Source organism: Oncorhynchus mykiss, chromosome 5 (assembly GCF_013265735.2).
Source record: "Oncorhynchus mykiss isolate Arlee chromosome 5, USDA_OmykA_1.1, whole genome shotgun sequence".
NCBI classification, from domain to species: domain Eukaryota; kingdom Metazoa; phylum Chordata; class Actinopteri; order Salmoniformes; family Salmonidae; genus Oncorhynchus; species Oncorhynchus mykiss.
This window is the reverse complement of record NC_048569.1, coordinates 45,827,361-45,852,163: the sequence shown is the minus strand read 5'-3', so window position 1 is coordinate 45,852,163 and position 24,803 is coordinate 45,827,361. Positions and strand designations below refer to the sequence as shown.

The 24,803-nt window shown below is 44.7% G+C and overlaps 1 protein-coding gene across 1 annotated transcript in view; it reads right to left on the bottom strand.

Moving 5' to 3' along the window:
- Window positions 1-15,879: 15,879 nt before the first annotated feature.
- The window catches only part of sardh (sarcosine dehydrogenase), a 126,730-nt gene continuing 117,806 nt past the window's right edge, over window positions 15,880-24,803 (bottom strand). The window contains exons 21-22 of the mRNA XM_036977676.1: window positions 24,240-24,375; window positions 15,880-17,215 (exon numbers count right to left, since the gene is read on the bottom strand). Coding sequence (XP_036833571.1) covers window positions 17,051-17,215; window positions 24,240-24,375 — 301 coding nt within the window. The 3' untranslated portion in view covers window positions 15,880-17,050. The remainder of the gene's footprint in view (window positions 17,216-24,239; window positions 24,376-24,803) is intronic.

The window sequence follows — 24,803 nt, the reverse complement described above, 5'->3', positions numbered from 1 at the left end:
ACTTGTTGTTGATTCTTCACAAAAAAATACAGTTTTATATCTTTATGTTTGAAGCCTGAAATGTGGCAAAAGGTCGCAAAGTTCAAGGGGGCCGAATACTTTCGCAAGGCACTGTACTTACTTTATATGTCCGAACTGGAGTTAATCATTGAGTGTCTGGCTTGCATGGAGAAAGGCTTGATTTCACGTCACAACAAACCAAAACCAGACTAAAACAGATTTTTGCGTTGCATGAAATCATAATCTCAAAGCAGTCGTCATGGCACAAGGTCCGAGAGTTTTGCCTGGTCCAGTCATGCGGTCAGGAAGAACTCCTAGCTGGCCCATGTACATGTTGTGATCACAGACAGACAGTGACTGAAGGTCAGAGATTCAGTGCCAGACTTGTACAAAAGCTATACGCACACACATACGTACCTTTTCGCAGGTGATGGAGTTATACTGTAGGTGAACTCATGAACAATGAAAAGGAAAACTCTGCACTCTGCTGTTCGTACTCCCAGGTGATTTTATTGATACAGCGTTTCAACCCTATAATCCAGCCAAACATCCCCAATTGGCCCACAAGGCCAAAACCAGCGGAGTTTGGATAGGCAATAAAACTCAGTTTGTCCAACTGGATTGCCATTGATTATGTCCATGGTCTATTAGGATCAATTACGGACTGGCAGATGTCGAGAATCGTGCTTGACCCGAGGGCTTAAAGAAAACAAATCACATTTTGCTCAACAAACATAACGTCATTCAGCCAAATAAAGAGTCGGAGGTCACATGGGATCGCCTTTTAAGAGTAGAGAGAGGGACGAGTCGGGACCCAGAGACAGTCACATTCCGAAGGAGAAACAACAACCAAGAGGAGACGGGTCAGAGAAAAAGAAAGAGTTGGCGCCCCGGTTTTCGATAAAATTCAAATCAAGAGAGAAAGACTGCTTAGAAAAATGAACTAAGACGACAGGATACTGTGAAAGACTGAGACTTTGGCATTAGACACCGCCTGGAGAAATGGTGAAAAAAAACAGACACCTGTAATGGACTGAACGTGTAAGAACAACAGAAGACCGACAAGAGGAAGAGGAATACTTCCGCATTGACAGTCCGTATAACAAAGCAGACCGTCCTTTGAATGAGGAGATAAAGGTAGAGAAGAGGAAGATGGAGTTACCCTTAAACAGACCAACCTACTGACACACCGGCCAACCGACCGACTAACCAACTCACCAAGCAACCAATCCAGAGTATCGTGTGTCCCAGGTTGTGCGTCTCCTCGACAAGGACCTGTGTCTGCAGGACGTAACCTCCTACCAGGTAGATCCTGCTACCAGCCCCTCCTGGGGAGGATCCACCCCCACCTCCAACCCCCCTGCTGCTGACCTACCCCTCGACCCCTGTGGACACCACCTGTCCAGGAACATCTCCTACCCCCTCCAGGAGCTGTACCTGGAGGTGCGGTGCAGTGAGATGAAACACAGCCTGGTCCTGGGGATGTCACCAACGCTGACGTAGTGGTCCTGTAGGATGATGGCCACTAGTTCTACTTTGGGGTAAGGAAGGGCACTAGTCCTACTTTGTATCCCAAACCCTATTTCCTATGGGGTGCACTACTTTTCACCAGGTTTCTGGTAGTTAGAGAGTGTGATGCTGACTAAGGTTACGGGTTCGATTTCTGCATAAGGTCAATCTTGCTCTGAGTTCAGCTCTGCCCCGAGAGGCAGAACAAATGTGACTGGTTGGAAAGCTGCGCCCAGAACAAGCTTGAACGAGGAAAAAGCAAATCTGCCATATTGTAGCTGGTACCCGCTGTATTGCTTGCCTGTATGTAGAGGTGGTTCATTCTGATGGTAGAGAGTCAGGCAGGACGTGCCTTTATTGTGATCATCCTAAAGTGGGGAATTTTTCACAAGATTAGATAGATGCATATGGACAAAAAGATGTTGTGTGATGAAACATGACGATGCCAAGTTCAAAAACAAATGACCAGAAATACTGTATACTTAATAAACTATTACAAACATATGATCATCCAAATGTTAGCTAATCATCTTGTGACTCATCAGATATGAACATGGGGAAAATCGGATTTTCTCAAAATAAACATGTCACATCAGTTACATTTTGCAATGCTCTCAAAAGAATGTCTCTCACTTTCCATGTGAGGACTGGAGTCTGATTATAGGAATGATCCCAAAACACTCGGCCACACAACACTTCTCCCAGCCTCCATCTCCCTCCATCTCTTTTCCCATCCCTCCCTTCATCCCTTACACTTCACCGTCCGTCCATCTACAGCTCGGTCAGGCTGACATGGCTCTCTTTCTCAACTCCAGACCACCTCAATCATTCTCTGCACACTCCCTCTCTCTCTCTCCCGCCCTCCCTCTCAGCTCCTTTCCTCTCTCTCGCTCTCCTTACTCCTCTCTCCCTCCTCCCTCCAGACCACCATCATCACTCTTTCCACCCCTCCTCCACCCCCTTCCCCCTCTCTTGGTTGGGAGCAGAAAGGTCACAACGGTGTGCCAGCCCAACCCCCCTCCTCTCTCTCTCTCTCTCGCTTCATCTTTATCTCAGTGAGTGGATCTGGTGGTTTATTCTAAACCATCGCAGGGCAGCACACATACATTATACATCCCTTTTCACTCCTCCTGCCTCTGCCTGAACCCGTCCCGGGCCTGCCTCTCTGTGAGGAGCTGCTACTTAGCTGCGCCTTCTATCCAAACGAATGTTGAATGGCCCCTCTGATCCCTGTTCCAGGGAGGAGGTCCAACAGGGACGGATGAGGGGAGAGAGTGAGGGATGAGAAGGCGAGAGAGAGAACTCTGAACATCTGTTAAAAGCCTGGGACCACTGTGGTCACAACAGCACAATGAAACCGCTCCAAAATGGAGACTGAGGTGCACAGAGCCTAACTAACTCTGACACATGGAGCGTCCCTGGTTAATTTGGGCTTTTTACTAAATGCGTGGCTTTTTTTGGAGTCTTTACTCTTCCCAGAGCAATCATACAAGAAGAGAAAACTGGTCTTGGGTGGAGGGTTCTATTTCAGGGCATGTTACATGCGGACAACGTGATTGGAGGAGATGGACTCAGTGGTTACGATTGGCTCCTGGGATATGCATCTTGCCTGCTCACCTGAACGTAGGGTTAGGCATCCACAGAATGACATCACACATGTTTTGTAAATACTTACTTGGCTATGAGATGTTTCCACAGTGTACATTTTTCTCTGGGGTTCTTGAATTGCAATTGTCCAGCATGTGGGCTGCTGTCCATAGTGCTGAAACATACAAAATGGACCTGGTATCTGACCATCATCTTGTGAGTGTGTGTGTGTTCATGCAGGTGTGTTTGTGCACGTGCATGTGTGTGTACGCATCTCTCGCACTCTCTGTGTTGCTCCAGGATGTGTGGAGTGACAGTCAGGGCCGTGTGAGTCTGGACAGTCAGCAGGACTACCAGCTGATGGTGGCCACTCAGAGCATTTTTTTAGCACCTGTGACCCCATAGAAATAACACAGATAACATATTGTTATACTGTTCTGTACTGGGAAGGTGGGAGGGAGGGAGGGAGGGAGGGAGGGAGGGAAGTGCATTGCAGTTGTATTTCCCATTAGGCCTTTTTAATCTGGCTGCTTCTGAAACATTTTTAGTAAGGGTGTTATTATAAATTGAGTAAACCAATGGTGAAATTAGCTGTGCCAACTAACTTTAACTTGCATCTGACCATTCTGTGTGGGTCACTGTTTGTTGCATGCAATATTCTCTTTGTGGATTTAAAACAGGACACATGTTGCTCTCCAGTTTTAACTGGGATGAAACGCAAATGTATGTGGGGTCCTCAGATCCTCAAAAAGTTATACAGCTGCACCATCGAGAGCATCACTGGTTGCATCACTGCCTGGTATGGCAACTGTTCGGCTTCCGACCGCAAGGCACTACAGAGGGTAGCGTGTACAGCCCAGTACATAGCTGAGGCCAAGCTTCCTGCCATCCAGGACCTCTATACCAGGCCGTGAGGAAGGCCCTAAAAATTGTCAAAGACTCCAGCCACCCTAGTCACAGACTGTTCTCTCTGCTACCGCACGGCAAGCGGTTCCGGAGTGCCAACTCTAGGTCCAAAAGGTTTCTTAACAGCTTCTACCCCCAAGCCATAAGGCTCCTGAACAGCTAATCAAAGGGCTACCCAGACCCCTCTTTTACGCTGCTACTACTCTCTGTTGATAATCTATGCAGTCACTTTAACTACACCTACATATTACCTCAATTACCTCGACAACCGGTGCCCCCACACATTGACTCTGTACCGGTACCCCCTGTATACAGCCTCGCTACTGTTATTTTACTGCTGTTGTGTAATCATTTGTTATTTTTATTTTATATTTTCTACTTATCTATTTTTTACTTAACACTCATTTTTATGCATTTTCTTAAACCTTCTTAAAGCATTGTTGGTTAAGGGCTTGTAAGTAAGCATTTCACTGTACTGTACTGTTGTATTCGGCGCATGTGACAAATAACATTATATTTGATGTGGTTGAATTTATTCTGCCACTGTGTGACACTTGTACTTTGGAACTGTCTGTGAAACAATGTAGGCTATGGCTTACCGGCATTAAATTGGCTATCACGGTGCCATATAAATGCATTTCTAACGGGTTATGGAGAAAACAAAACAATTATCGCAAAATTGGTTGTAAAAAAATGTTTTGCCTGGCTTGGCTTCCCCATTGATTTCACCCAAACACTGCTACTGTCCACCACCCGAAGGACACCCAGCCAACTTGTCACAACTGTGGGAAGCATTGGCATCAACATGGGCCAGAATCCTTGTGGAACGCTTCGACACTTTGTTGAGACCACGCCCCGACGAATTGAGGCTGTTCTGAGAGCAAAAAGAGGTGCAACTCAATATTAGGAAGTTGTTACTGATGTTTTGTAGACTCAGTGTATTTTCCAAAACAATTAGCCTCCACCATCTCAAGACAGTCGTTAGGGATGTGCATCTTTCCCTATGAAGACGATTCGATACAAATCTAGATACATGGGCCCCAATACAATACGTTTTCAGAGAAGCATTACATCGCTTAGCTTTCCAGTGGCTCAAGGGGCCGCCGTGAGAAAGTCTCAAGCACAATAGACATGTCCCAGTGACGGGGCTAAATGCTTAAAGACCGGTTCTGCGTAAGCGACGTACACCCTCAAAAGGGAGGGGGGGGGGGGGGGGGGGGGGGGGGGGGGGGGGGGGGGGAAAGGGAGGGGGGGGGGGGGGGGGGGGGGGGGGAAAGGGAGGGCGGGGGGGGGTTGAATTCTGGGGGAAAGTCAAGGATGTGATCTCTGTACTTATAAACTAATGCAATTAGATCCAATAGTGATGTTGCTTTGTAATGACTGATTTGCACTCCGCCAACGGAGAGTGTGGTTGGCAGGAACCACAGCTGCTAAGAAAACGATTATACAAAAAGTGGATTCCACCTCATCAGTTACCGTTGCAACAATGGCTGCTCACATTAAAATAAATTGTTCTCATGGTGCTTTCCACGGGCCAGGATCCACAGGGCCAAGGTGTCCACTCTGGTTGTACTTATGGAGACAAACCAGACAGCACCGTTTTAATCTAGCATCTATTTAATCGACAGGCAGGGGGACACTCCAACACTCAGACATAAAACAAACCAAGCATTTGTGTTTAGTGAGTCTACAAGATCAGAGGCAGTAGGGATGATCAGGGTTGTTCTCTTGATAAGTGTGTGAATTTCACAATATTCCTGTCCCATTGAAAATCTAAATGAGTAGTTTTGGGTGTCAGGTAAAATGCATTGAGTAAAAAGTACACTATTTTCTTTAGCAATGTAGTGAAGTAAAAGTTGTCAAAAATAGAAATGGTAAAGTGCAGATACCACAAAAAAGCAACGGTATTTTAAAGTATTTCTACTTAAGTACTTTACACAGAGGGTGCTAGTGTAACGGATGTGAAAGGGCTAGCTTAGTTAGCGGTGTTCGCGCTAAATAGCGTTTCAATCGGTGATGTCACTTGCTCTGAGACCTTGAAGTAGTAGTTCCCCTTGCTCTGCAAGGGCCGCGGCTTTTGTGGAGCGATGGGTAACGATGCTTCGTGGGTGACTGTTGTTGATGTGTGCAGAGGGTCCCTGGTTCGCGCCCGGGTATGGGCGAGGGGACGGTCTAAAGTTATACTGTTACAGTACCCTACTGTGCAACTGTCGTTGACTGGACCTTTGGAGATTGTCCCTTTGTCCCCAAAAAGTCCTGCAATGAGGCATATAATCCTTGGGTGCAGAGCATCTGTGTAGGTCACACCACTTCCCCAAAAACGCATTGCCTGTTTCGTGTGTAGGAGGGACACTGGCACTCTGGATCTTAACAGAGTGGCCGGCTTGTTGCATTTCAGATTTATCCTCCCACATGCTACTGGGTTAGGCTGTCAAATCTCTCCGTATGTTTAGGTCAGCAGGTCCCTGTGTAATGGTGGCTACAGGCCTGGTTATAAAGACAGTGATCTCTGCTAACCAGGCTGTCCCTGGTTATGGAGGGGCTTGACGACGAGGGATAAACCTGTTACTTTGCTCTGCTTAGATTGGGGGTGTCAGGCATAGGAGAGAGAAAAAGCATAGGGCATTACCCTTGATAGGATGAGAGTGTGTCCCAGTTAACCGGGATACCTTGTAATGTGTCAGAGGCATGTCAGCATAGTGTTTCTTGCAAAACATGCTCGATCCTCTTGGACTGCTCCTTAACAGGTGGCAATGGGTATGGCTATGCCGCGTCACCAAGCGAGGCTTTTGCAAACTAGGCATGCATAGCTCACCGCATGATCATCAAACCAAAGACCAACTTTCAAAGGTTTTGTACTCTCAGTGTATACATACCATTCACACTGATATGGGGGCTTGGCCTACTGTAAATTGCACTATGTTTGGCATGTCCATGCTCAGCCATAGTCAGTAAGCAAGATTAAATTACTCTTGTTCCATGCGCATATGGTAAGTGTGCGTCACGGCTGGCGTTTCCGCTGTCAAGATTCATGCCATAACCAACCTTATTACTGCCAAAACCAGCTTTAGGTTGGTTTTAACAATCCCTACCAGCGCTACCTGAAATTAGCACTTTGTTTAATGGACACACCTCAAATATTTCCTCCCTTCTGAGCGCAACAAGCTGATATAAAAACAGGTAGATTGCCAATCCTTGCACAACAGTTTGAAAATGTTACAGTTAAAAAGTTGTTGTTGCTGCCAAGGCACCCTAGCAGCAGCCTAAGCAGAGAGCTCCTGTAAATATGTACATATACAATTATTTGTATGTTTTTTTAAAATGTTGTTTTTTAAAATCAGCAGTTATGTTTTTAATAACATTGAGTTTTATTGCATAGTTCTGGTGGTTTTGACCCATAGATTTGCAGATGGACTGGCAGGTCAACTCTTTTTGGCTTGGCTCGCTGGCTAATTGTTTTTGTTAGAATGTCGAATCTGGACATTTTGTTGTTGTTGTTGTTGTTGTTGTTGTTGTTGTTGTTGTTTCACCAGGCTGCTGGTTCCTGATCTTTTGAAAACATCAATTGAAGAGTCACCTGAAGCTTGAGAGGAATGGGACATGCAGTACTGAGGCAGAGGGCTTGTAGTGAGGACTGGCTACTACCCTGAACTGGGGTACACTTGGGCACACTGCCTGCCCTCCTGGACACCTACAGCACCCGATGTAACAGGAAGGCCAAAAAGATCATCAAGGACATCAACCAACCAAGCCACGGCCTGTTCCCCCCGCCACCATCCAGAAGGCGAGGTCAGTACAGGTACATCAATGCTGGGACCGAGAGACTGAAAAACAGCTTCTCTCTCAAGGCATTCACACTGTTAAACAGCCACCACTAGCCGGGTAACATCCAGCTACTCAACCCTACACTTTAGAGGCTGCTGCCCTATATACATAGAATCACTGATCACTTTAATAATGTTTATATACTGCTTTACTCATCTCATATGTATATACTGTATTCCATTCTACTGTATTTTAGTCAATGCCACTCCGACATTGCTCATTGAGCAAGGTGAGGAAGCTAAACTCCTAAGTATAACATTATTCTATCAATTATAATACGCCACTCTTTCCTGGTTGAGGATTGACGGGAGATTAACTACTCGTCTTCTAGTTTCTAGGAGAAATACAGTGTTGCTGTTATGAAAACTCCAGATTGTCTGCTTAACCAAATAACATGAATCACCGACACCCATACCTACCCCACAAGACATGCCACCAGGGGTCTCTTCACAATCCCCAAGTCCAAAATGAATTCAGGGCAACAACACAGTTTTATAAAGAGCCATGATCGCATGGAACCCTTCCATCTCCAATTACTCAAGCAAGCAGCAAAATGACCTATAAAAAAAACTGTATTAAAAAGAGGTGGAGGTAGAACAGGAGGGTAAGCATTTCAGCACTATCAGGTAACAGGGTACACATGCACCAACAAACGCATTCAAACAACAAACACACACACAGACACACTCCACCCAGACACACTCCACCCACCCACCCATCCACCCACGAACACCTGGACAGAGCTCTCTCTCTCTCTGTCAGTTTCAGGTCAGGTGAAGTACTGTAGGGTATTAGTAAGTGCTGACTGTCTGTCTGGCATCTGTTAGGGCATTGCTAAATGCTCAAGGCTTAAGTGAGGTAAGGCATCTTTTGGGCTTCTGCAGAACACAAACACTGGTGACAAGTAAGTTCACTGCCAGCCTGTATTACAACTCTCTCCCTGCTCCTGTATTCACTTCATCCCTCGAACTAGACTAGATGCAATTTCGAGCAACATACAAATGTGTCACTTGAGACTTGTCTGCCTGTAATATAACAACTCTTTCCTATCTCTCAAGCTCCTCTAAGCAGTTTCCAGACTTCTCAGAGTGGTACAGAAACAAGAAACTGCCCACTGGGCACACACTGGTTGAATCAATGTTGTTACCACGTAATCGCAATGAAATGACATTGAACCAACGTGGAATAGACGTCTGTACCCAATGGGTGGTGTCAAGCGAGACTTTCTCCTCTGCCCTGTATTCAGCTCACAGACAAGACGACATAAAAACAATAAGCGACATAAAAACAAGACTGTCGGATAGTGCTGTGTTTTGAGAACAATCTAATGGATGCGTTTGTGAAGTATCTTCGTTGTCGTCTCCTCCAGATAATCAGAATGCTAAAGAAGATGGTGACCGTGCTGCCTGTAAGTATGTTGGCTCCTCCTTTTACGGTCACTACTGTCTGAGGAGGTGGAATAAGATTAGATACATTTCATTGTGTGTGTGTGTGTGAGTCCGTGCATGTGTGTGTTCGGGGGTGGGTGTGGGGAATAAGATGACACAGTTAAGGGAATGGGAACAGTGAAAGACAGAAGGGACTATTACAGACATGGAAAAGGAAGGAAATGCCTGAGGGCATAACAAGACAAAAACAAAAGTGCTGATATACACTACTGCTTCAGTCTGTCACTGCATCTGCTCTGCTGCCGGACAACAGAGATGCAGAGTTGCCTGTTTAAGTTTATCATATTTGACTAGAAGTAGAACACGTATGCCCAAATTTTGCCTGATTTGAGTATGTGTTTGTCCTCCCCTCAGGGTGATGTCCTCCGGACAAAGTGTAGTACAACACAGAGGACAAGATCCATCCTACTGTATGCTACAGTATGTTTATATTGCAGGTGCAGCGATGCATGGAGACACACGCGTATCAATAAAGAATATTGTACAACCAGGCTCTGTCACTGCCGACCACGACCCGGGAGACCCACGGGGCGGCGCAAAATTGGCCCAGCGTCTTCTGGGTTAGGGGAGGGTTTGGCCAGGCAGGGATGTCCTTGTCTCGTTGCGCTCTAGCGACTCCTGTGGCGGGCCGGGCACATGCAGGCTGACACGGTTGCCAGGTGTACAGTGTTTCCTCCGACACATTGGTGTGGCTGGCTTCCGGGTTAAGTGGGCATTGTGTCAAGAAGCAGTGCGTCTTGGTTGGGTTGTGTTTCAGAGGACGCACGGCTCTCGACCTTCGCCTCTCCCGAGTCCGTAAGGGACTTGCAGCGATGAGACAAGACTGTAATACCAATTGGATACCACGAAATTGGGGAGAAAAAGGGTAAAATAATAATAAAAATAACAAAAAAATAAAAAAAGGAATATTGTACATGTTTATATAGCACGCAGGCATGCACACAAATGGAGACACACCTCACGCACATACAGTACATGCACACAGAGTGTTATGAGTAGCCTCTATACACTAACTGTAGCCAAGCAGCTCTATGGGTTTAATGTAGGCATATCCTCCAACCACAGACACGGCTCAGAGAGGCTCTACTTAGAGAGGCTCTACTGCCCAGCCCAGATTTCACTAATCTGGGGTCAGACACAGGCTCTGGGCTGGAGGATGATGATGCTGCTGCTCTCGCTAACTCTCCTCTGTGATGTTCAGAGCAGTGGACAGCCGCATTGGGCTGATGATACTGCATACACACGTGCAAAGGCAGACAGAGACAGAGACACACACAGTTCTCAGTGCTGCTTGACAGCTGCCTGCTCTTTCCGATGTTATTAGGACAGAGGTAAACCTAGGAACCTGACTCCTCTCTCTCCCTCTACATTTCTCTCTCCTTCTGTTGATCCAGGGAGGCTTTGGGATCATGGAGGAGATGTGTGATAACTATGTGAACTACTATCCCGGACTCAACTGGAGCTGTGCAAGAGCAACGTGGACCATGGCTACTTGCAAAAGTACTTTAGCTTCATTAACAGGTAACACACACACACCAATCTGGATGTAAATCTGTCTCCCTCCAATAACTTTGATAGAGTGCATCCGGAAAGTATTCAGACGCCTTGACTTTTTCCACATTTTGTTAAGTTACACCCGTATTCTAAAATGGATGAAATAGTCCCCCCCCCCCCCCCTCATCAATATAAACTCAATACCACATTATGACAAAGCAAAAACGTTTTTTTTTTTTTTTTTAAATAAATGTTTGCACCTTTGGCAGCGATTACAGCCTCAAGTCTTCTTGGGTATGACGCTACAAGCTTGGCACACCTGTATTTGGCGAGCTTCTCCCATTCTTCTCTGCAGATCCTCTCAAGCTCTGTCAGGTTGGATGGGGAACGTCGCTGCATAGCTATTTTCAGGTCTCTTCAGAGATGTTCGATCGAGTGCAAGTCTGGGCTTTGGCTGGGCCACTCAAGGACATTCAGAGACTTGTCCCGAAGCCACTCCTGCGCTGACTTGGTGTTTGCTTTGGGTCTGTTGGAAGGTGAACTTTCACCCCAGTCTGAGGTCCTGAGCAGGTTTTCATCAAGGATTTCTCTGTACTTTGCTCCGTCCATCTTTCCCTCGATCCTGACTAGTCTCCCAATCCCTGCCGCTGAAAAACATCCCCACAGCATGATGCTGCCACCACCATGCTTCATAGTAGGGATGGTGCCAGGTTTCCTCCAGATGTGACACTTGGTATTCAGGCCAGAGTTCAATCTTGGTTTCATCAGACCAGAGAATCTTGTTTGTCATGGTCTGAGAGTCCTTTAGGTGCCTTTTGGCAAACTCCAAGCAGGCTGTCATGTGCCTTTTACTGAGGAGTGGCTTGGTGGCAAAGGCCTGATTGGTGGAGTGCTGCAGAGATGGTTGTCCTTCTGGAAGTTTCTCCCATCTCCACAGAGGAACTCTGGAGCTCTGTCAGAGTGACCATCGGGTTCTTGGTCTCCTCTCGCCCAATTGCTCAGTCTGGCCGGGGGGCCAGCTCTAGAAAGATTCTTGGTGGTTCCAAACTTCTTCCATTTAAGAATGATGGAGGCCACTATATTCTTGGGGACCTTCAAATGGTGCAGACATTTTCTGGTACCCTTCCCCAGTTCTGTGCCTCAACACAATCTTGTTTTGGAGCTCTACGGACAATTCCTTCGACATCATGGCTTGTTTTTTGCTCTGACATGCACTGTCAACTGTGGGACCTTATATAGGACAGGTGTATAATATTTAAAAAAATATATATAATTCATATAATTCAAATGAACAGCCCCAAAACATCACTGCTCTAGAGGAGATCTGCATGGAGGAATGGGCCAAAATACCAGCAACAGTGTGTGAAAACCTTGTGAAGACTTACAGAAAACGTTTGACCTCTGTCATTGCCAACAAAGGGTATATAAAAGTATTGAGAAACTTTTGTTATTGACCAAATACTTATTTTCCACCATCATTTGCAAATAAATTCATTACAAATCCTACAATGTGATTTTCTGGATTGTTTTTTCTCATTTTGTCTGTCATAGTTGAAGTGTACCTATGATGAATTACAGGCCTCTCTCATCTTTTTAAGTGAGAGAACTTGCACAATTGGTGGCTGGCTAAATACTTTTTTGCCCCACTGTACATAGACATGTAATCACTGGTCACTTTAATAATGTTTATACTGCTTTACTCATCTCATATGTACAGTGCCTTGCGAAAGTATTCGGCCCCCTTGAACTTTGCGACCTTTTGCCACATTTCAGGCTTCAAACATAAAGATATAAAACTGTATTTTTTTGTGAAGAATCAACAACAAGTGGGACACAATCATGAAGTGGAACGACATTTATTGGATATTTCAAACTTTTTTAACAAATCAAAAACTGAAAAATTGGGCGTGCAAAATTATTCAGCCCCCTTAAGTTAATACTTTGTAGCGCCACCTTTTGCTGCGATTACAGCTGTAAGTCGCTTGGGGTATGTCTCTATCAGTTTTGCACATCGAGAGGCTGAAATTTTTTCCCATTCCTCCTTGCAAAACAGCTCGAGCTCAGTGAGGTAGGATGGAGAGCATTTGTGAACAGCAGTTTTCAGTTCTTTCCACAGATTCTCGATTGGATTCAGGTCTGGACTTTGACTTGGCCATTCTAACACCTGGATATGTTTATTTTTGAACCATTCCATTGTAGATTTTGCTTTATGTTTTGGATCATTGTCTTGTTGGAAGACAAATCTCCGTCCCAGTCTCAGGTCTTTTGCAGACTCCATCAGGTTTTCTTCCAGAATGGTCCTGTATTTGGCTCCATCCATCTTCCCATCAATTTTAACCATCTTCCCTGTCCCTGCTGAAGAAAAGCAGGCCCAAACCATGATGCTGCCACCACCATGTTTGACAGTGGGGATGGTGTGTTCAGGGTGATGAGCTGTGTTGCTTTTACGCCAAACATAACGTTTTGCATTGTTGCCAAAAAGTTCCATTTTGGTTTCATCTGACCAGGGCACCTTCTTCCACATGTTTGGTGTGTCTCCCAGGTGGCTTGTGGCAAACTTTAAACGACACTTTTTATGGATATCTTTAAGAAATGGCTTTCTTCTTGCCACTCTTCCATAAAGGCCAGATTTGTGCAATATACGACTGATTGTTGTCCTATGGACAGAGTCTCCCACCTCAGCTGTAGATCTCTGCAGTTCATCCAGAGTGATCATGGGCCTCTTGGCTGCATCTCTGATCAGTCTTCTCCTTGTATGAGCTGAAAGTTTAGAGGGACGGCCAGGTCTTGGTAGATTTGCAGTGGTCTGATACTCCTTCCATTTCAATATTGTCGCTTGCACAGTGCTCCTTGGGATGTTTAAAGCTTGGGAAATCTTTTTGTATCCAAATCCGGCTTTAAACTTCTTCACAACAGTATCTCGGACCTGCCTGGTGTATTCCTTGTTCTTCATGATGCTCTCTGCGCTTTTAACGGACCTCTGAGACTATCACAGTGCAGGTGCATTTATACGGAGACTTGATTACACACAGGTGGATTGTATTTATCATCATTAGTCATTTAGGTCAACATTGGATCATTCAGAGATCCTCACTGAACTTCTGGAGAGAGTTTGCTGCACTGAAAGTAAAGGGGCTGAATAATTTTGCACGCACAATTTTTCAGTTTTTGATTTGTTAAAAAAGTTTGAAATATCCAATAAATGTCGTTCCACTTCATGATTGTGTCCCACTTGTTGTTGATTCTTCACAAAATAATACAGTTTTATATCTTTATGTTTGAAGACTGAAATGTGGCAAAAGGTCGCAAAGTTCAAGGGGGCCGAATACTTTCGCAAGGCACTGTATATACTGTATTCTATTCTACTGTATTTAGTCAATGCCACTTCGACATTGCTCGTCCTAATATTTATATATTTCTTAATTGCATTCTTTTACTTTTAGATTTGTGTCTTGTTGTGAATTGTTAGAAACTACTGCACTGCTAGCAACACAAGCATTTTGTTACACCCGCAATAACATCTGCTAAATATGTGTATGTGACCAATAAAATTGGATTTGAAATCGTATTCAGCAAAAAAGTATTTGCAGTGCATACTGCGCCACCAATAAACCACGTGGGAGTATAGATGTCTAATACACTACATGGCCAAAATAATGTTTACACCCCTTAAAATTATTGGATTCAGCTATTTCAGCCACACCCGTTGCTGACAGGTACATAAAAGCGCTCAGCCATGCAGTCTTCATAGATAAACATTGGCAGTGGAATGGCCCGTACTGAAGAGCTCGGTGACATTCAACGTGGCACCGTCATAGGATGCCACCATTCCAGCAAGTCAGTTCGTCAAATTTGTGCCCTGCTAGAGCGGTCCCGGTTAACTGTAAGTCCTGTTATTGTAAAGTAGAAATGTCTAGGAGCAACAACAGCTTAGCTGCAAAGTGGTAGGCCACACAAGCTTACCAACCGGTGCCTGACTTCACTAATGGTCGTGGCTGACTGGAAGCAAGTCCATGCAGCAATACTTTTGGTTTTTATAATGTACAGTAACAGTTTACCACAGATCTCTATGAAATGAGGGTGGCAGGTAGCCTAGCGGTTACAGCGTTGGGCCAGTCACTGAAAGGTTGCTGGTTCGAAAACCTGAGCTGACAAGGCATAACATCTGTCAATGCGCCCTAATTTGCTCGAGGGGTGCCGTATTACTATGGCGGACCCTGTAAAACACTAATTTTAAATACATTTTTATGACTGTGGATGTGTGTTTCTGACTGGCTGATGGCAGCTGTGATCGTAACAGACAGAGACATGGCCAGTGGGACAGTGTTAGGGGAGGGAGTCGGTGAGTATTTAATTTACCATGGCATCCTCACCTGCGCCCATGGTCTCAGGCTGAATCGTGCTGCCCTCCCTGTCAACCAGGTCACAGTGTTTGGATGGGCATATGTATGCCAGACTGGCACAGCCCATCGTCAGGGACCTACGTTACCGGAGACTAACTACCATATACACATAGAGAACCACTGCACAAACATGTACAAATACCATGCATAACACGCATGATAAAACAGTTCATTTGTTCAAATGTGCATGTAACCATCACACGAGACCAGGCAAAAGTTCTTAGTACATTTAAGGTCATCACACTACAACGTGTCGCCTTGTGTGACTGTTTCTGTGGTCCTGTGACAGAGCGACTGGGAGAGGCAGGAGCTTTCTGTAGTGATGTCACAGCTGCAGAGGCCCTGTTAGGACGACAAACTCCCCAGCCAAAGCAGTGAGCCCACCATGTTGCAGCCCCCGGGACACGCCCTCTCCCGTCTGAATATCAACACGCATCCCCCCCCTCTTCTCTCTCTGGTGAAGTACTTCTCCACAACAAGTGCAGGGGATGGCACATCACATCCAGTTGATCCAATGGCATCATCATCATCAAGAAGGCCCACTGCAGTACTAGCATAATATCATAATCACATTCACAGAATTCAAGAGAACACTATTGTATCTAAATGATCACTTCACTCTCACACAATTAAATAGAACTCAATAACTCCATTATGATATCTCTGATCACTTTCAGTGAATAAAAAAAAAAAAAAAACATTCCTACTCCAGTACAGATATTTATTCGTAAAGGAATCTGTGGGAAAGATCAGATAAATATGAAATTAAGTTAGAGTTTAATGGGCATAGTTTATCATTTTAAGCTGTATGGCAATCATTGACACCAATAACTGCATATACATGAGATCTAAAATTACAGGAAACTAGACCTTCTTGTCTTCTAAAGCGGTCATTGAAGTCACTAACCTGATTCTTCATATGTGAAAATGTAAGATTGCATTGAAGCAGGAAGAAGTGAGACAACATTAAGACCACATCTGAAACATTATGTTCAATATACAAAGAACAGAAAAAAAACACACCGATAAAACAAATTACATTGTCTGGATTGTATTTGAAATGAATCAATAAAGTGTATTGAGGATTTCACAGGCGAGCAGTCTTCATTTGTTCACAGACAAGTCATTGTATTCATGCATTATTAGAGTCCAATTCAGCAATCAGATTTCATTTGGTATCAACTCTGGAGTTAGCATACACTAATGTGAACACAATAAAAGCACAATTGAACCAACGGGATCTTAAAACATGCTCACCAATAGCAGCACCAGAAACATTAATAAAACTAAGAATATATTGCAGGTCACCAATTTATACTTTTTCTTTAGTAGTTCAACAAAGCAAGGCACGTTCAGTACAGTATATTTACCCTTTTAACTATTTGTTAATCAATTCATCATATTTTCTACTTGACCATCAGAGATGATTTTAAGACTTACAGAAGTAGCTGGCAGCTTCGCCTTCAGCCATGAGAATAACATGGTGTTGAGGTATGGTACTGCAGGACTACCAAACTTGCGACTCTAATCTGTGGTTCACGGGCTCTTTTCACATGGACTTAATGCTGCTATTCTCAAGCTTTACACCAGACAGAGACAGTAAACAGGTACCTCACATGATACTCCAACCAGACATGGGTTCAAATACAATTATGTCCTTTCAAATACTTTAGCTGTGCTCGATTAAGCTTGCCTGTTGCAATTGAACCAATAGAAAAGTCCGGAAAAATGTAAAACCCTGCCCACCGGCACTCCTGGTAGGCTAGGACAAAAGCTCAAAGTATTTGGACTCAGGTCTGACTCCAACATGGGGACATGCTGGGGGAGATAAGGGACAAAAACAAACAGTCACATTGTCCAATCACACCTCGATGTACATTATTGTGCGTTGGCCTTGTAAACGTTGTGGTAGTTGTCGGGGTAAATGCCTTTCACGCGGTTGTTTGAGGGGTCAAAGGGCGACTTGAGGTGGGGCTTGGCCTCGTACACCACACCCATCCTCTCCAGAGTGAACTTCCCACTCTTTATGAAGTCAGCATTTACCTGAGAGAGAGAGAGCGCGAGAGAGAAATAGAAAGCAAGAGCGCAAGAGGGGGGATAGAGAAAGAGTGAGATTGAAAGGACGAGAGAGAATAAAGAATGGAAGAGAGCACACAGACATGGTTAAATCCACACCTTTACTCAGTGATGGAGGAACTCCGAGTCTTTTAAAATAAGCTCCTAATCCATCCTCAGATCTGAAAGCTTAGGGAACCTTAGACTGTTCTTAATGACCCAACTCCTCTCTCCAAAAACACTATTCCTGATTAGGTACTGCAGGGTTCGTCAACTGGCACCCAGTGTCGCAAATTTGGTGCGCGGCAGATTTTCTTTGGCCTACGAAAAAGCTGTAAGTAAAAATGTTTTTAATATACACTGCTCAAAAAAATGAAGGGAACACTAAAATAACACATCCTAGATCTGAATGAATGAAATATTCTTTACATAGTTGAATGTGCTGACAACAAAATCACACAAATGATCAATGAAAATCTAATTTATCAACCCATGGAGGTCTGGATTTGGAGTCACACTCAAAATTAAAGTGGAAAACCACACTACAGGCTGATCCAACTTTGATGTAATGTCCTTAAAACAAGTCAAAATGAGGCCTCCACGTGCCTGTATGACCTCCCTACAATGCCTGGGCATGCTCCTGATGAGGTGGCGGATGGTCTCCTGAGGGATCTCCTCCCAGACCTGGACTAAAGCATCCGCCAACTCCTGGACAGTCTGTGGTGCAACGTGGCGTTGGTGGATGGAGCGAGACATGATGTCCCAGATGTGCTCAATTGGATTCAGGTCTGGGGAATGGGCGGGCCAGTCCATAGCATCAATGCCTTCCTCTTGCAGGAACTGCTGACACACTCCAGCCACATGAGGTCTAGCATTGTCTTGCATTAGGATGAACCCAGGGCCAACCGCACCAGCATATGGTGTCACAAGGGGTCTGAGGATCTCATCTCGGGACCTAATGGCAGTCAGGCTACCTCTGGCGAGCACATGGAGGGCTGTGCGGCCCCCCAAAGAAATGCCACCCCACACCATGACTGACCCACCGCCAAACCGGTCATGCTGGAGGATGTTGCAGGCAGCAGAACGTTCTCCACGGCGTCTCCAGACTCTGTCACGTCTGTCACATGTGCTCAGTATGAACCTGCTTTCATCTGTGAAGAACACAGTGCGCCAGTGGCGAATTTGCCAATCTTGGTGTTCTCTGGCAAATGCCAAACGTCCTGCACGGTGTTGGGCTGTAAGCACAACCCCCACCTGTGGACGTCGGGCCCTCATACCACCCTCATGGAGTCTGTTTCTGACTGTTTGAGCAGACACATGCACATTTGTGGCCTGCTGGAGGTCATTTTGCAGGGCTCTGGCAGTGCTCCTCCTGCCTCCGCACAAAGGCGGTCCTGCTGCTGGGTTGTTGCCCTCCTACGGCCTCCTCCACGTCTCCTGATGTACTGGCTTGTCTCCTGGTAGCACCTCCATGCTCTGGACACTACGCTGACAGACACAGCAAACCGTCTTGCCACAGCTCGCATTGATGTGCCATCCTGGATGAGCTGCACTACCTGAGCCACTTGTGTGGGTTGTAGACTCTGTCTCATGCTACCACTAGAGTGAAAGCACTGCCAGCATTCAAAAGTGACCAAAACATCAACCAGGAAGCATAGGAACTGAGAAGTGGTCTGTGGTCACCACCTGCAGAACCACTCCTTTATTGGGGGTGTCTTGCTAATTGCCTATAATTTCCACCTGTTGTCTAACCCATTTGCATAACAGCATGTGACATTTATTTATTATTTATTTATTGTCAATCAGTGGTGCTTCCTAAGTGGAGTTACATTGTGTTGTTTAAGTGTTCCCTTTATTTTTTTTGAGCAGTGTATTTCTTGATATTATCACTGATCTTTAATAAGCATTTACGTATCGGCCTTCGTCAGAGCTTTTGGGAGTTAAAAAGAAAAATAGCACCCTTATGTAGACCTAGCCCCACCCACATCCGTTCCACACATCGAATGGGGTTGGAGTCGAGGGAAAACAAATAAGTGCTACCCAATATAACAATATACATTTCATAAATATTCTAGTAAAGTGTGTACATAAAACGTATTAAACACGTCTGTAAAACTACAATGAGGACATCGACCTGCCAACCAAGTTTTCATAAATCAATGGGTACAGTGTAAGAAACACGTCAGAGTAATCTGGAATAGGGGCATCATTCATGTTCACATTTACAACATAACATACAGAGGCATTTCATCATTAAGACCTTTTAGGGAATAATGTCTGGGAGGGTGAAAATCCCAAAACATTCTCTTTTGCTCAGAGTATTATTTATATCACCTCCCTTGTCTGACATCTTAACTTTCTCTATGCCACAAAATCTTTTTTTTTTTTTTAAAGGTAGAAATGTCATGTTTTAGGTCATTAAAATGTACTGCAACTGGATAATCACTGTCGTTTTTCCTGATTTAACTTTTATGTTTGAGAGAAGGAGAGGTTTTACCTACATAACAAAGCCCACATGGACATTTAATCATGTAGATAACATGGGTGGTGTAGCACGTAATAATGAGATTTATTTGGAACCATTTTCCTGTGTGTGGGTGGCAGGAATGTTCACACTTCATCATATTGTTGCACTCTGCGCAACCTCTGCATTTATAGCTACCATCCCCAAGCGGGCGTAAAAGAGCCTGGCTCATTTTCTTGTGTGGCTGGCAGTTGGATGGACCAATTAATGGGGTAAATTGCGACCTCTCCTACATACAATAAGTGGTGGATTCTTAAATTCAGCAGGCAAAGCTGGGTCCGACGATAAAACATGCCAGCATCTCCCACTTTTCGCAAGTTCAAAGTATATGTAGTTGTGTTCTTTAGCTCTAGTGGGTCTTTTTTTTTGAGCAGTTCAGCTCGTGGTTTCCCCAATGCCAAATGAAGAGCTTTATCCACACATGGTGGCGAGTAGCCTCTCAGAAACCTATTGCGCATCTCCTCTGATTTTTCTAGATAGTGGAGTGGCATATACGGCGCAGTTTAAAAAAAACAACATAAGACTAATATCAAGCTTTAAAATGATTATGTTTTAGTCAAATACAATATCTGGTTGGGCTTCTTGCGTCAGAGTACAAATACTTTATATTTATATTCTGTCCCCCGACCATCCTCTCGAGAAAAAAAACTAAATCTGCCCACGGCTGAATTTAGTTGATGACCCCTGAGATACTGCATTTCATTGTTTCCCTTCCTGTACCCATATATGGGTTGAAATGGCAGATTTGGGCACTGGTAAACAGCTAAATTGGAACATAGTGGCTGTACAGTAATATGCTTTACATGACGTCAGAGCTGCACTTTGCAGCGCTGTATGGGGTTTGATTGAAAGCCGTTCTGAACTTGAGCCCCTCGCGCTACACGAAATTAAATCAGTCCTGTAGCTTAGCATTCGCTTTATCTGACCACTTCCGTATTGAGCGAGTCACTGGTACTTCCTGTTTTGAGTTTTTACATATATCAGGAGGATAGTTAAGATAAATTCAAATTTGCCAAATGGTGGGTGAGGGCGAGCTCTGTATGTGTGTGTGTGTGGAGTAAAGGGGATCTAGAGTTTTTACCTGTAGTTGCAGAGGTGACATGCCGGTAGAAATGAGGTAAAATGGTTTTCAGTTTTCCTGCATTTTAGTCACTGGCTACTAGGAGCACCACCTCTGGGTGAGCATTTTATTTGCTTATGGCCCTATACAGCTGGTTGAGTGCGGTCTTAGTGCCAGCATCGGTTTGTGGTGGTAAATGGACCCCTACGAAAAATATAGATAAACTCTCCTGGTAAATAGTGTGGTCTACAGTTTATCATGAGGTATTCTACCTCAGGTGAGCAGAATCTCGAGACTCCCTTAATATTAGAGATTGCACATAAGTTGTTGCTCACAAAGGCACACGCCCCTCTGAGCTTCCCTGATTGATTCGGTCCTACCGATGTATAGAAAAAAACAGAGATTCATATTTACCATGTCTTTGTTCAGCCACAACTGAGAAACATGGGATATTACAGTTCTTCAGATCACTTCGTTAGGACAGTCTCAAACGGAGCTCACCCATTGCTCTCCAGTGATTCCATTATTCTCCAGAGATCATAAAACGCATGTCATATACAATGTCAATGATCACTATGTTTGATATACAGTTTCAAAATTATTATATGGCGTCATACCCTGGGGTTGTTCTGAACAGAATGAGCCTGTTTGTCTATTCTGTGGAACATTTGCCGTGTCACATGTGCCTGAATGCATGATCCTTTGCGTGCACACCAAAAAGTATATACATTTCCCGGAATTGCATTGTAAAAGCCTAACACTGTAATAGCGTATTCTATAGCTTATAGCATAGCTTATAGCATATTAGCAATAGATCTTTAAAATGATGCCCATCTGATACAGATTGCAATATATAATGAACCGTTTTTAGATTGCAACAGTAATTGTGTGATGGCAGGGATGCAGGTTTGTGTTCCAAACAAAACGTGTTAGAGATTTAGTTCCTCAACAGCACAGATAGGAGAGCTAAAAACACCTTATAGTTAAAGACTCTTCTTGCAGTCATAAAAGCGTATTCAAATGACTTAGGAACTGTGCACACTTTGGAGAGGTGTGTGGCCACTTGGGAGACACCAGTTAGTGTCCTCTCACTCAAATCCTTGTAATTGTTTTGTCTTATGTTGCACCTACCCCAACTTTTCCAGGAATATTCGTATTACGTTTACTGAATGTATCCAGAGTATATTCAAATTTCGTTATCAACAAATGCGGCGAAAAGTACAGTTCATGTAAAATGCATGTAAAATCAACAGTGTAATGTTGTGTCAGGTATACTGTTGTGTACTCATCTTTGGTCTAATAATTTCCCCATCATCTCCAAACTGTTTCAATTTAGCCCTATCCATAAAAACCAATTCCCACAAGAGAAAAGGGTTAATGAAACCCAAATGTAATAAGAGGTCACGAAACAGCCAGTTCATTCACATCTCAATGTCAAAACTATTCCGGCCCAATGAGTCTGTTCCTTTTGCTTCCCTTCCTCGCAGCGCAGTGGCCCCTGCTTTTCCCTGTTCTGGCTAATTATAACTCTCCAAAAACGAGCTGTGCTGGAGGCAGGCCTAACCCAGCTCCTAGTCTGTACCCTAGCCCAACCGCAGTCAAAGTCCACTGGCCTCTAACCCTCGGCCCCGCCCCTAGCCAAGCCCCTGGACTGCTCTCCCCAAATCATTAGCAGTTTGTCACTCCATCTCTTTCCCCCCCTCCTCATTCTCTCCCAGTCTCTCTCTCAGTACTTCTTGCTTACTCTCTCTCTCATTCGCTCACTTGTTTTCTCCCTCCCTCGCTCCTCTTACCCCATTTACTTCCCTCCCTTCTTTCCTCTCAATCTATCCCTCCCTTCTTTACTTTCCCTCTCGCCTTCATTATGTTCTTTCACTTCCTCCCTTTCTCATTCTCTCACTGTCCTCCATCTCTGCTTCTCAGTAATCAGTGAGGCAGATGAATCCCTCCCTGCCACTCTGACCTTAGCAGCAGTAGCAGGCAAGGAGAGGTTGAGTGGTGGAGGTTTCAGAGCCATGTGATGATGAGCTGCTGCTGACACTGACTGACCCTTTTACGCAGCGTAGGAGGGCATGTGGAGCGCTGTAGCGCAGGGCCAAAGCCAGGGCTTTGTGAGTGGATGTGTGTGTCTGTTTCGCACTCTGCCGTGCTACTGTGATGGGAGGGGACGTGATCCCAATGATAAGTGACAGGGGGATATATAAATATAAATATATATATATATAATATATCCTGGAGACCTAGACATGTGGTGTCTCACTCCGTAACACACACAGCCCTGTAACACACTCTCTCTCTCTCACACACACACACACACACCGTGCAGCAGCATCTCATTGAACAAGGCAACGGTCATCCACTGCGTCAGAACCTGCTCGGCCCGGTAGGACACACTGAGGCGGTATTCTATTACTACAGGTCTTATTTTTGTGTGCGTGTGGGGGGGGGGGGGGGGGGGGGGGGGGACGACGACAACACAGGAAAACAACACAGGATGTACACATATGATACACAAATAAACTTCCCCCACCCAGAAACCCTGGTTAACAGCTTTGAAAATATAAAGCCCTTAAAAATGTAACCCACATCAGAGAAACCGCACCACTCCACCCCAGCGACTCCTTATTGTTAACTGTTTTGTGCGTTAAAAAAAAAAAATGCTGTAAATATTCTGCTGTGCAGTTGCACATGCAATTATGTCCTGGTTGTCGTAATCGCAAAAACAGACGTGGCAGTTTCACCAATTAACAATTCCAGCTTTATTTCAAGGTTTCTTTTGAAGTGCTGGGGGAAAAAAGTTGTCTCAGTTTCCGAGGTAGCAACCAAAGCCTGTGGTGTGTGTGTGTGTCAAAGCCCTGGTACTAGAATCTGACTCAATTGCCACTCAATCAAATATGAAGTTGTTAAACTGCAAGATATGCATGATATGATGACGTGGTATAATTGTATGCAAATCTGGGCCTCTGCTCCAACAGAAGGAGAGGACAATAGAGTCCATGAATATTGTCTGTCCTAAGTAAAAGCTCAGGCGAGAATGTCTGAAGGCTGAGTTGATCAGGCTAGAGCCAATAGATGACGACGGATAATAGGAGAAAGAGACAGTTCCCAGAACGTGCACACCCACAGGCACGCACACAGCGGGCTCAGAGGAGTCATCGCTTCCCAGCCGGAGGAGGAGCAGAGCAGAGCAGCAATGAAGCATTTCTAAAGAGCTGGAAACAAGCAGTGTTTTCCTGTCTGCCAATCGTTAAGAGCGTAACGGCCAGAATACCACCAATTATTATAGAAATCCCATCTCCCAACGAAGAAGAAAAAGAAGCCTGTTAATGTTTCGTCTACTTGTGGTGATGACAGAAATTGTGTGGGTGGCTGAGTTGAATGGTGTGTGTGTGTGTGTGTGTGTGTGTGGCCAACTATATATTACTTACCACTCCTCCGTCAGGGTTGCGGATGTATCCGTATCCAATCTGCTTGTCAATAAAGAACCCGTAGTCGGAGCGCCGCAGATGGCCTACTGGAACGCCGTTCCGGAAGATTGCTTCCAGGCCGAACATCGGGACTTTCCTGTTAGTAGGAAGAGACAGAGGTGTCAGGTTCAGCTACATCACACAGACCTGTTCAGGAGGATGTAATGTTAGAGAGACGGGGAAGGAGAAGAAAGAGGGGAAGAAGAGGGACAAACCAGGTTTCCAGCCAACCATTTCATGCGGTTGAAGAAAGTTACGACAGGCCTTACGGAAACAGCAAATTTGTCGACAAAACAAAATATCCCACCTTGTCTAGTGTATATTTTTGGTAGATTAAATAGATTATGCCACAATTGAAATATACTTGGAGTTTCATGCAAATTTCCAATAAATATCGAGGGTAGGCTATCATTTGAATGATGATGATGATCGGTGCGCGGCTGCCAATTATATATAAAGTACCAGTCAAAAGTCTGGACACACCTCATTCAAGGGTTTTCATTTTTACTATTTTCTACATTGTAC